The 12,979-nt window shown below is 44.2% G+C and overlaps 1 protein-coding gene across 1 annotated transcript; it reads right to left on the bottom strand.

Annotated features, from left to right (window-relative positions):
* Window positions 1-8,531: 8,531 nt before the first annotated feature.
* On the bottom strand, window positions 8,532-10,660 carry LOC138585247 (mRNA decay activator protein ZFP36L3-like). Its single transcript, XM_069657536.1, has 3 exons — window positions 10,573-10,660; window positions 9,457-10,170; window positions 8,532-8,959 (listed from the first exon to the last, which is right to left on the bottom strand). Exons 1-3 carry the CDS (start codon window positions 10,658-10,660, stop codon window positions 8,532-8,534), a joined length of 1,230 nt encoding a protein of 409 aa, XP_069513637.1.
* Between the last annotated feature and the right edge of the window lie 2,319 nt (window positions 10,661-12,979).

The raw sequence follows: 12,979 nt of genomic DNA on the forward strand, positions 1-12,979 counted from the left end.
TGGAATAAGTTTGAGGCAGTTTACTTGAAGTTTGAGTGTGAAGTAGTGTGAACAGCAGACTTAACAAAGTGAATAATAACCACTGTTAATGTAAACGGGCATTACACAAGTATTGACATTTCTCTTCTCTTGTCTTTATTTACAGATTTAGTTTTGAAGTATTTCAAAAGAAACTGAAAGTAGTCCAGTTACTTTAAAATTGTGATACATGGATTGTGGTTTGCATTAGGTTAGGTCATTAGTAACTGTATCGACTACATTTTTAAACTAACCTTCTCAACCCTGACTGTTAGTTAGCTAACATCACTGTTAGTTGGCTAACATGACTGTTAGTAGCCAAGATTAGCCTACTGTTAGTTGGCTTATATTACTGTTAGTTAGCTAACATCACTGTTACTTGGCTTAGATTACTGTTAGTTAGCTAACATCACTGTAAACTAACTGGTTGGTGGATTTTATTCTGAAAAGACTGTGTGGATTCAGTTATCAGGCAGATCAGAGCATGCTCTCAAATTATCACAGCTCCATGTTGACAGATTTGATAGTTTCAGAAAGCAGACAGGCTGTGGTTATTATTTGCAGCAACACGGCTCCTATACAGTAGAAAGTCTAATAACTGGCATGCTGGGAATAAAATGAAAGATTTGTGTGACTGTAAGTACTTGAGTATGAGAATCACATGAAACAGACAGAGTGGGCCGTTTGACTGTGTACAACAAATCCTTTTACAGTGAATTATTAGATTAAGATGAATACTCTCATGTGCCAGCAGCACTGCAAACCCTCGAGACTGATCAGAGCCACACACTAGCACACACACACACACACACACACACACACACACACACGCAGATTTGTGCAAGCTCACATTTGTTAGCATTGTACTATATTAACTCTAACTCTTACACCACTAACCTTAAAGAAGAGTTAAGGATGTTATTTCATTTCTAGCTGGGTTTTATTCAAATTGTTTTCCCATCATTCCTATCAATCATGTAAACATTTGTGTGACCATATTTGGATGATAGAGGGAGCTGGAGAGAAGCACTTGGGGAAGCTAACGTTGGCTAGTTAAAAACAGGCTTTAAATGAAATATAAGCTGTGTCCAATCCAGGGGCTGCAGCCTTTGAAGGAGGCGTTCTACGGAGGATGCTCCATTCACAGCCTGTGTAGATGATAAAGCCGAACTGAAATGAGAAGGTCTGGTCTACGGAGCATTTCCTGTTTGCCTCACCAGCTGTTCCCACCCTTACCCTTGTGTCAATAAATGCCGCTCCTGTCTTCTAGCAACAGGTAGCTAGTGGGCTGACCAGCTAGCATAACTAATGTTGAGTAAGTTAACCTATTATTTTTAAGATAATGTGTTTTAAGTGCCCTGTCATTTTCTTAAACATATGGGTATCTCTAGCTATTGAGTTGAAATCAAAAACTTTAACATTTTAAAGTGTATTCCTTGGCTTCATAAAAGTCCGCCATTTCGTTTCGCATCTCGGGATATGTTGGGCTGCACCTGATGGATCCTTCGCAGCCCTGGAAACAGAGGACGCATTTGTCAACCTTTAGAAACGTCCTTCGAAGAAAGTAGCCCCTACAGCTGACACCTCTTGGGTCTTTTAGTACAACTGAACACTGAAGACGTTTTCAGGTCACCATGGCTGCAACTCATCAATCACAGGTAGCCCTGCCCTAAACCCTCCCCTCTTTTGGTCTGTGTGACTCTAAATGGGAGCATCACTGACAAAATGAACATCATGCTGTGTTGAAGAAACTGAGACCATAAACTCATCAGCAAAATGTTTACCGAGGGAATAAATCAGGAGAGAAGGAGGACCATTTTCTTGCAGACTTCTATAGAATCAGACCTCTTTTACAACCAGGGGAGTCGCCCCCTGCTGGACATTAGAGAGGATGCAAGTATAAGACACTTTAGCACAGTGATTCTCAAACTGTGGGGCGCGGTGGAATGACAGGGCAGCGCCAACGTTTGGAAAATGTAGCAGGCGGAACTATGTTTTGACGTCGGACAACCCGGACTCATTTATTCACAATCTACTTTAATCTGATCACTTTGCTTTCCTTCACTCCCCCAACACACCTGTACCTCTGCTCTCTGCACAGCTGCTGGCCCCGCCCCCCTCTATCTGTCTGTCTCTCTGTCTGCTTTGTTGACTACCCTCATCAGCCGTCTGTTTAATTAAGTTACAAAAGTTAAATATTTTCTCTTGCAATTCAAAACAGCACGTGAGCCGCGTGTGCACGAGGGACGTTATTAATGACGTAGTGATCAAAACGAGCGATCGATTGTTACCAAATGACATCTGCACCTTTTTATAAGCTTTATAAACAGCGACAATCAATGCATTTACAGTAGGGACATACGGAGATACACAATATGATTGTTTAGATTAGATTGTGTAACAGAACTGCATATGATTGTGTGCGGACAGAGAGCGTCCGATGTCGGACCCTCTTTTACCCGTTAGAACACTGTGAGGAGCAAACTGGTCCCGCTGCTGTTTATTTGGTTGCCATGAGTTCACGTGTGATTGATGTCCTGTGACTCCTGTCACTGTTTCAGGGCCGCCACAGCAAAATGTATGTAGCGAAAACACTGTTTTTTTTAAGCACTGATTGAACTTTATTGTTATTGTTCTGAAAAAGTTATTGCACATTTTATTATATTTCTATTTGGAAAAAGTCTGATGGAACAATTGAAATAGTTGGGTTTTTTTGCACAGCAAATTACTCAGAGAAAAGTGAAAAGAATGGTCACGATCTTGACTTTCTGTCAATAAAAGTTTAACTTCACCCATTTGTGACATTTTTGGGGGGGGGGGGGGGGGGGGGTCAAGGTGGGGCCTGGACTTTTTTTTTTCTCCAAGGGGGGGCTTGACAGAAAAAGTTTGAGAACCACTGCTTTAGCATGACCTTCAGCTGTCAGAGCTGAGGACACATCCAGCTTTTAAATACAGTCTGAGGACAGCTTTAGATGTCAATGCTAACTTTTGAACATATGCTACAAGCAGAGATGCTTAGCTCAGTTACACGGACATGGAGGACTCTTAGATACAATAGTATGTTCATATGTGGAGAGGTTTGGACCACAGAGTCAGTGTGTCACATCCTCATTGATCTTCATCAGTTATGGAAAGTTGAAACATGGACAAGGCCAAGAATGAACCGTTGTTTTCCACAGACAGACGTGTGCAAAACACAACACAACAAGGTGGAGAAGTAAAGGAACACAAACACACACATATAACGCACCCCCACACACACCCTCAAACACTCTGACACTATCAAAATAAAATAAGTGATCTCTTCTCTGTGGACCGAAGGTTAAACTTTGAGACATGACGGCATCGTCCAGGCGTCACACAGGGTCTGATGTGTGAGGAACAGAGGGACACTTACATCAGAAACACTGCTAACACGCTAAACGCTAACACAATAGATGACACATTGTTTTTGTAGTTTGTCAGACAATATTTAATTATTGTTGAACATCAGGTCACATCTCCGACTGCCAGGAACCATTTCAAACACAGCACAAGTGATCGTATCTGCTCGCTCTCACAGGAGGCAGCTGAAGAAATAAATCATCATCATAATCCGAGAATTAGATTATTATTAGATGCTGGGTAAACCATAACTCGATTATGAAACACCATGAGTTCAATCAGGGCCGGGACTGAATGTGTTACTGTAAGATCAGTCTGGATTCTTCTTCTCTTATTAGGAACAAAGTGTTTAAATCAGCCTACAAAGCTTCACCAGGAGGTCCACACACACTGATTATCTCATCGTGACCTGCTGTGATTCAGTATATCAAATTAAGAGTTACACCTCATGCAGAGGCCAGGGCCTGTTCAGTTAGTACACAGACATGTAGTGCACTGTGTACACTGTGTTAGAGGACTGCATTGGGATTGAGACCGAATGGCAAATCTCATGGGAGTGGGCGGTTTAAACTTTGCTGCTTCACTTTCTGTCTGAAATAACCTTGTTTCTTAAGAATAAACAGCAGGTCCTCTGATTCTCTTGCTCCTTGTGGTTTAATCCGATTTATTGATGTTAAAACCATTAAAGCGATCCCACTGCCCAGCAGAAACAAGAGACGCTGTGTACGTTTACTTCAGCGTAACTTCAATAATGATTTAAATCTCCAGACAAACAGGATCTCATGTTTATTAAAGTTCTGTGTGCTGACCATTAAAGAAAGGCTGTAAATGTTTATTTACTTGCTGTTGCTGCTTGATCACATGCTGGATCACATGGCTGTGCGTGTGCATGCGTAATGCTGCACAGTGTTTTAATATCTGTGGGCACAATTGTCGGTGCCACAGGTAGTTATGTCTGAGTTTTATAATAAATTTACCTCTCAAATCTGTGCGTGTGAGTGTGTGTGTGTGTGTTTCTGTGTGTAGGAGAGAGAGCGGGCATCAGAATGAGCGCGCATGATGGAGAGCTTTGTGTCTGCCTCTGGCTGTTTTTGGCCCGTGCGCAGCTCGAGCAGGAATCTCCCTGAGGTGAAGCAGGCGTGTGAGCTTTTCCTCGTCTTCTGGCATCACCAGAGTATACGCATTGCGCCTCTCTTTATTAATACTAAACAATAAAATAATGTTTATTCCCTGCGGGACAGGAGAAGACAGGATCAGTGAAACTGTATGTACGGGCGGGAATATTCAGAATCTTTTTAGGAGTGTGCAGGAGTGGGATTAAGAAAACAGTCCCGCACAGGGCTCTAGTCTGTGTACTAGCTGTGTGGTGCTCTAATGTCGGCAGGACAGCCACATTACTTACTGTACATAGCCATCATTAATCTTACTGTAAAACAAGACTCAATTAGTGTACTTCTTCTTCTTCTTCTCAGACGCTCAGTCTCCTTCAATTCTGTTTTTAAATGAATAAACGTGAACGTGCTGTAACTTCTTCCTGCGTGTGTGTTTCTTGTTTCAGGTGATGGTGGAATAACAGCATCACATTCGTCCCTTCTGCTGCATGGCTAAGATGGCAACCACTGAAGGTGGGACAGCGCTGCACATTCACATCCTGGTGCACACGTGTTGATGTGAACGCACTTTAGCACTCAAAACATCAATTATTAGCACAGAAGAAAGAGAATTAAGACAAAGTACCCGTCTATTTTGTCCAGTGTCCACAGTTGACTGAAAAAGTTTTATGTCAGCTGTTACCTATGACACGATACAACACACTGTTAACGTTCCACAGGGGACCTGAGAGGAGCTGAAAGGAAAGACGGATGGATGGATGAAAATGTGTTCATGAAAGAAGAGTCACATAGACGTCTGTTTGTGTGATGGATCGTCAGGCAGCACCGTCAGATATAACTTCTTATTTCTCGTGGGGGGGGGGGCAGATATGACTGTGTGAGGCCTCTGCTGGAGCTCACTTCAGATGAACACACCTGTGTCAGGCTGTCTGTGTTCTTCAAACAAACTTGTAGAAGTGGTGAGCAGGACAGCATGGAGCCATGGAGGAAACAGGCAGGTTATTGTTCCATGTGTTGGAATGAACACCTCCTATTATTGTAGTAGCAGGGGCTGGAGAGAGGGTCCTGACCTTTGGGTGGGGTGTAGCTCTGCAGAGGAGGGTGGACAGAGTTCAATTATAGTCTTCAGGTTATAAACAGCAGCTTGGAGGTGTCTCCTCTCTGAGTGATCTGCTGGGAATGGTTTCCTTCACATGTCTCCTCTGCTGAATGTGAATGTGTGTCATGTGAGCTCTCAGTAAGTTCAAAACACAGAGGGGTCACAACCTCTGTTAGAGGTACACTGTTTACTCTCATGCCCTGAGGAAAAGGAAAGGTGAGCATTAGATCCTCCTACCACTGATCAGGCTGTTCTCCCTGTTAATGTATACAGACGTGATTCATGTATAAATCACGTAATAAGTCTGGACCAGTCTGTGGACGTGTCAGACAGAAGCTCCTGCCTTCTAGCATGATAGACGTGATGTAGTAGAAAACAATGCTACATGCTACCTTAAAGCATGTACCATAAAACAGATGTTTAAAAAACAGAAGCTAAAGAGTAGCATGACAAAGCTGCTACATGTATGCTAAAGAATACGGTGAAAAGGAAACAGATGCTAAAGGGTACCATGACACAGACACAGAACTGTACCTTGAAACTGACGCTGAAAGGTACATAGCTTATAGAGACACCTGAATGGACCTAAGCAGGTCTTAACAGAGAAAACCAGACCTTATAATAAAGACTAAACAGAAGCTACCTTCTGCATCTTTCGCAATTAAACCAAAGACTGTTTCAATAACGTGGCCACCATGATTTCACCCTAAAAGAAAGCCATCTTGATTTTTGAGCCAGAAGTGACCATATTTGGCGGAGAGGGAGGAGCTTATTAATCGGACTAAAGAAGACTTTCACGTGACGGAAAAACAACCGTTCTTCTGATCACTATGCTCCGCTGTAATCAGTGTAAAAACTGTGTCAGTCTTGTTGGACAGTCTGTTAGTCCAATAAAGCGCACAGCAACACAGGACTGGAGACAGCCTCAAGTAGACAAGAGAGGAACTGTGGGGTTTGGGACTCCTGGGCTAGCTTCATTAATTAGTCACAAGGTTGACTCTCTAACTTTTCCTCAGATATAAGAACAGTCGTGATGACACTTTGAAAAGGGCTCTAACACTCTTCTATAGTAGTGTGTGTGTGTGTTTTTGTCACTCTCTCTCCTCCTTCTGTTCAGTTTTCCCACAGAAACAAAGAGACACAGAGATGTGTGACAGGCTCCGGCTGGATTTGGTCTAATTATAACTTTGATGGTGCAGCTGCATCAGACAAATATTTACAGACACTCCCTAAACTTTGTCCCTGAGAAGAAAACATAAGCAAGAAAAGAAAAGAGAAGTCTTTTAGTTTCTGTGATTTATCACATTAAACATGGATCCAATCACGGCTGGTTTCACATGAGTGTTAGCGCTCTGTCTGCTCTGTTGTGTCGCCAACAGGAGAGTCACTAACAGGACCGTGTCCTCGTTTATAACTGGGCCATCTTAAGGACTAGGAGGAACAAGGCTGTATGTATTAATACTAACACTTCAATGCACAGTTAGGATGAACAAACTTACTCATTAAACTTATACTGCTGTCATTTGTGAAGTCTGGACCAATAAAAACAGGCCTCTATGTTGAACTTTCAGCGTCCTGTTAGCTCTCAGTTAGCTTAGCATGGTGTTTCCTCAAATACAATGAAATGTACAGCAGAAATAAACAGGATACTTTCAGCAGTGGGATGTGCACACGTGCTGCTCGTTATAACTCAAACAGTTACATGGGAACAGAGGCTGGCTGCTTTCACACCTAAAATCCGACTGTTTGGTCCAATCAAAGACCAAATTGTTACAGGGTTGAATTTTGCCTCCAGTTTGGTTTGTGTTCACAAGGCAGCTTTTACCAGCGGACAAAAAGGCGGGGAAACTGCTCTCTGATTGGTCCAGATTTTGCGTGGGAAAACTCCCAGGAGTAAACAGAGCACACAGATCACAGCTCGATCACAGATCACAGCTCCACCATAGATCACAGCTCCACCATAGATCACAGCTCGATCACAGATCACAGCTCCACCATAGATCACAGCTCCACCATAGATCACAGCTCGATCACAGATCACAGCTCCACCATAGATCACAGCTCCACCATAGATCACAGCTCGACCACAGATCACAGCTCCACCATAGATCACAGCTCGACCACAGATCACAGCTCCACCATAGATCACAGCTCCACCATAGATCACTGCTCGATCACAGATCACGGCTCCATCACAGATCACAGCTCCCCCACAGATCACTGCTCGATCACAGATCACAGCTCCACCACGGATTGTTTTCTGTTGGAAATGAACTAAATGGAACTGAAAATGCAGTTCAGTTCAGTCTTCAGCGCATTTGCTTCTAAAATATGAGTTCTATTTGCACATAATTTAGGAGAAATGTAAAACATGGGGTTAAGTATCTTTTATGGGTACACACAGGTGATGGACACAGGTGATGGACTAGAGAGAGGCCTGGTCCTGGGCCACAGCCGCCCTCTGTCTGTCTGTCTGTCTGCCTTCCTTCCTGCCTGTCTGTCAGCTCGACCACAGATCACAGCTCCACCACAGATCACAGCTCCACCATAGATCACGGCTCCACCATAGATGACAGCTAGACCACAGATCGCAGCTCCACCATAGATCACAGCTCCACCATAGATTGCAGCTCGACTACAGATCACAGCTCCACCAAAGATCACAGCTCCACCACAGATCACAGGTCCACGACAGATCACAGCTCCACCATAGATCACAGCTCCACCACAGATCACAGGTCCACGACAGATCACAGCTCCACCATAGATCACAGCTCCACCACAGATCACGGCTCCACAACAGATCACAGCTAGACCACTGATCGCAGCTCGATCATAGATCACAGCTCCACCACAGATCACGGCTCCACAACAGATCACAGCTAGACCACTGATCAAAGCTCGATCACAGATCACAGCTAGACCACTGATCGCAGCTCGACCACGATCACAGCTTGACCACAGACCACAGCTCCACCATAGGCCACAGCTGGACCATAGATCACAGCCCGACCACAGATCGCAGCTCCACCAAGGATCACAGCTCCACCATAGATGACAGCTAGACCACAGATCGCAGCTCCACCATAGATCACAGCTCCACCATAGATCACGGCTCCACCACAGATCACAGGTCCACGACAGATCACAGCTCCACCACAGATCACAGCTCCACTATAGATCACAGCTCGACCACAGATCACAGCTCCGCCATAGATCACAGCTCGACCACAGATCACAGCTCCACCATAGATCACAGCTCCCCCACAGATCACAGCTCCACCATAGATCACAGCTCCCCCATAGATCACAGCTCCCCCACAGATCACAGCTCCCCCACAGATCACTGCTCGATCACAGATCACAGCTCCACCACGGATTGTTTTCTGTTGGAAATGAACTAAATGGAACTGAAAATGCAGTTCAGTTCAGTCTTCAGCGCATTTGCTTCTAAAATATGAGTTCTATTTGCACATAATTTAGGAGAAATGTAAAACATGGGGTTAAGTATCTTTTATGGGTACACACAGGTGATGGACTAGAGAGAGGCCTGGTCCTGGGCCACAGCCGCCCTCTGTCTGTCTGTCTGCCTGCCTGTCTGCCTGCCCGCCTGCCTGTCTGCCTGCCTGTCTGTCTGTCTGCCTTCCTTGCTGCCTGCCTGTCTGCCTGCCAGTCTGTCTGCCTGCCTGTCTGTCTGTCTGTCTGTCTGTCTGCCTTCCTGTCTGCCTGTCTGTCTGCCTTCCTTCCTGCCTGTCTGTCTGTCAGCTCGACCACAGATCACAGCTCCACCACAGATCACAGCTCCACCACAGATCACAGCTCCACCATAGATCACAGCTGCACCACAGATCACAGCTCCACCATAGATCACAGCTCCACCATAGATCACTGCTCCACCATAGATCACGGCTCCACCATAGATGACAGCTAGACCACAGATCGCAGCTCCACCATAGATCACAGCTCCACCATAGATCACGGCTCCACCATAGATGACAGCTAGACCACAGATCACAGCTCCACCATAGATCACAGCTGCACCATTGATCACAGCTCCACCATTGATCACAGCTCCACCATAGATCACAGCTCCACCATAGATCACGGCTCCACCATAGATGACAGCTAGACCACAGATCACAGCTCCACCATAGATCACGGCTCCACCATAGATGACAGCTACACCACAGATCGCAGCTCCACCATAGATCACAGCTCCACCACAGATCACAGCTCCACCATAGATCACGGCTCCACCATAGATCACGGCTCCACCATAGATGACAGCTAGACCACAGATCACAGCTCCACCATAGATCACAGCTGCACCATTGATCACAGCTCCACCATTGATCACAGCTCCACCATAGATCACAGCTCCACCATAGATCACGGCTCCACCATAGATGACAGCTAGACCACAGATCACAGCTCCACCATAGATCACGGCTCCACCATAGATGACAGCTAGACCACAGATCACAGCTCCACCATAGATCACGGCTCCACCATAGATCACAGCTCCACCATAGATCACGGCTCCACCATAGATGACAGCTAGATCACAGATCACAGCTCCACCATAGATCACAGCTCCACCATAGATCGCAGCTCTACTACAGATCACAGCTACACCACAGATCACAGCTCCACCACAGATTGCAGCTCGATCATAGATCACAGCTCCACCACAGATCACAGCTGCACCACAGATCACAGCTCCACCATTGATCACAGCTCCACCATAGATCACAGCTGCACCACAGATCACAGCTCCACCACAGATCACAGCTCCACCATTGATCACAGCTCCACCACTGATCACAGCTCCACCACAGATCACAACTCCACCATTGATCACAGCTCCACCACAGATCACAGCTCCACCACTGATCACAGCTCCACCACAGATCACAGCTCCACCATTGATCACAGCTCCACCACAGATCACAGCTCCACCATAGATCGCAGCTCCACCACAGATCACAGCTCCAACATCGATCACAGCTCCACCACTGATTGTGATCAGTGGTGGAGCTGTGATCATGGTGGATCACAGCTCCACCATGATCACAGCTCCACCACAGATCACGGCTCCGCCATAGATCACAGCTAGCCAAAAAGATCGCAGCTCCACCATGGATCACAGCACCACCATGATCGCAGCTCGACCACAGATCACAGCTCCTACATGGATCACGGCTCTACCACAGATGACAGCTCCGCCACAGATCAGGGCTCCACCATGGATCACAGCTCCACCACAGATCGCAGCTCGACTACAGATCACAGCTCGACTATAGATCACGGCTCCACCATGGATCACGGCTCCACCAGGGATCACAACCCCGCCACAGATCACGGCTCCACACTGTAAACCCGAATAAGTTAGCAGAACTTAAAAAAATTAAGGCAATTGATTGCCTTAATTTTTTTAAGTTTATTAACTTAAAAGTCAAGTGTTTTCAGAGCTTAAATATTTAGATTACATGCTACACATACCTTTTGATTACAGTTAAATTAAAGTGCTTATTAAGCCAACTCAAAGATTTTTAGTTCATGTGACTTAAAGTTTTTATTCACCTATCCCAAGGGATTAAGTTAACAGAACTTAAACAAAATGAGTACACAAACAAACTCTGTTTTGTTAACAAAACTCAATATTTATTAGTCTCTTTTGTCATTATTCATAATTAATCTCAACACAAACACATTGGTTGTGAAACTTAAAACCATGTGACTCCAAACTTAAAAAAATTGTGGCAAGTGATTGCCTCAATTACATCGAGTAAAACCAACTTTAACAGTTTGAGTAAATGTCTTCTATTGAACAGTATTTTCTTGCCCACTTCCATTTTACACACTGTTATGCCACGGTAATAGGGATAAGACACAAAAAGACATTTTAGTAGAAAATTTGAGTACATTTTAGAGTAGATCTGGTCCTTGATCTTGGATAGGTGCGGTATAGTGCAGAAAGTTGTTCATATTTTAGTTAAAAAAGTATATATATATATATTCTATATAAACTTTTACCAGACCTCCGTATTGCTGTGAACAAAACAACACTGATCTCATTCATTAGTAATGGGAAGACCAAACCTCTCAATCACCCAAACTACAATACCAGTCAAAAGTTTGGACACATTTTCCCATACAAGTGAATGGGAAAGTGTGTCCAAACTTTTGACTGGTAGTGAATATGGACAGACAGACTGAACAAGGGTAAGTGAGAAAATGTGCATTTTGATGAACTGTTCACTTAATATAGAGTGGTATTGGTAATCATTCAAGGAGACTCACTGTGCAGGTTCTGAAAGACTTCCTCACGCAGATACAGAGGCAGGGCATGGAGAAGGGTGGTTAACCTTGTGTGGATGTCATGATGTCCCTAAAACAATAGGGAGAATAGAATAGAAGTGAAGTTTACTGAATAAACCTAATTTTAAACAGTCCAATCAGAATATATATACACTAAAAACCTACTCACATATTTATCAGTCGGGGAAGATGGGGGTCAAGCTCAGCGTAGAATGTGCTGGGCAGGCTCTGGCTTGTGATGTTTAAATTCTGCATTCACCTAAATTTAAAAACAGAGCGGAAGGACAATACAGCAATATCAATAAGTCAGTTCAAGAGTAATATAATAATATAACTAATGTGATAGTTGTGGTTCTTCCCCAAACAGTGGTACTTGTTCCTCCATACAAGTGTAATAAATACCCCAAGTTTGACCTGTCAACTCTTTCCCTGTGGCGAGAACGAAAGCATCACCTGGACTGTCTAACGACTTTTTGTCTGTGTCACTTTGCCATAGCTTCACCTGCAAGATATGTAAACAAGTGAGTAAGAACCACAACTACCACTTTAACCTCCACAGAATGTGACATGTTATCAACAAAGAAAAACAGGTAAAAGAGCTAATCCGTATAACCTCAGACTCCATTTTGAGAGCAGCCAAGAGGTCCATGAGCTCTGCGATGATTTTTTAAAATGCTTTCTGAAATGACAGAAGAGAACAGATTCAGAAAAATGTTGCTGAAATGTGCATTTAAAGGGCATATAAATGACTGGGCTAACCCTGCTCTGCATCACTGATAAGAACAAATGATACTTACAACTCTGCTTGGGTAGTATCTTCTTTTTTTTGCATGTCACCGTAGTATATGGTACATGACGGGATTTGTGTAAAAACAACAACAACCACAATAACAAAAGGCTGAGCTGCTGCTGTCATTAAAATAAGAATAGCTGTTCCACCTTAAAGGTCAGTCCACCTTAAGTGAGACTGACCTGAAGTTGTCGCTATCTTCGGAGCTAACCCCCTTCACTTTAAACGGAGTTATAGCATTTACTCACCGACAAA

Source organism: Semicossyphus pulcher, unplaced genomic scaffold (genome assembly GCF_022749685.1).
Source record: "Semicossyphus pulcher isolate SPU_LCO1_2020_fin unplaced genomic scaffold, fSemPul1.0.p SCAF_11, whole genome shotgun sequence".
Lineage (NCBI taxonomy): Eukaryota > Metazoa > Chordata > Actinopteri > Labriformes > Labridae > Semicossyphus > Semicossyphus pulcher.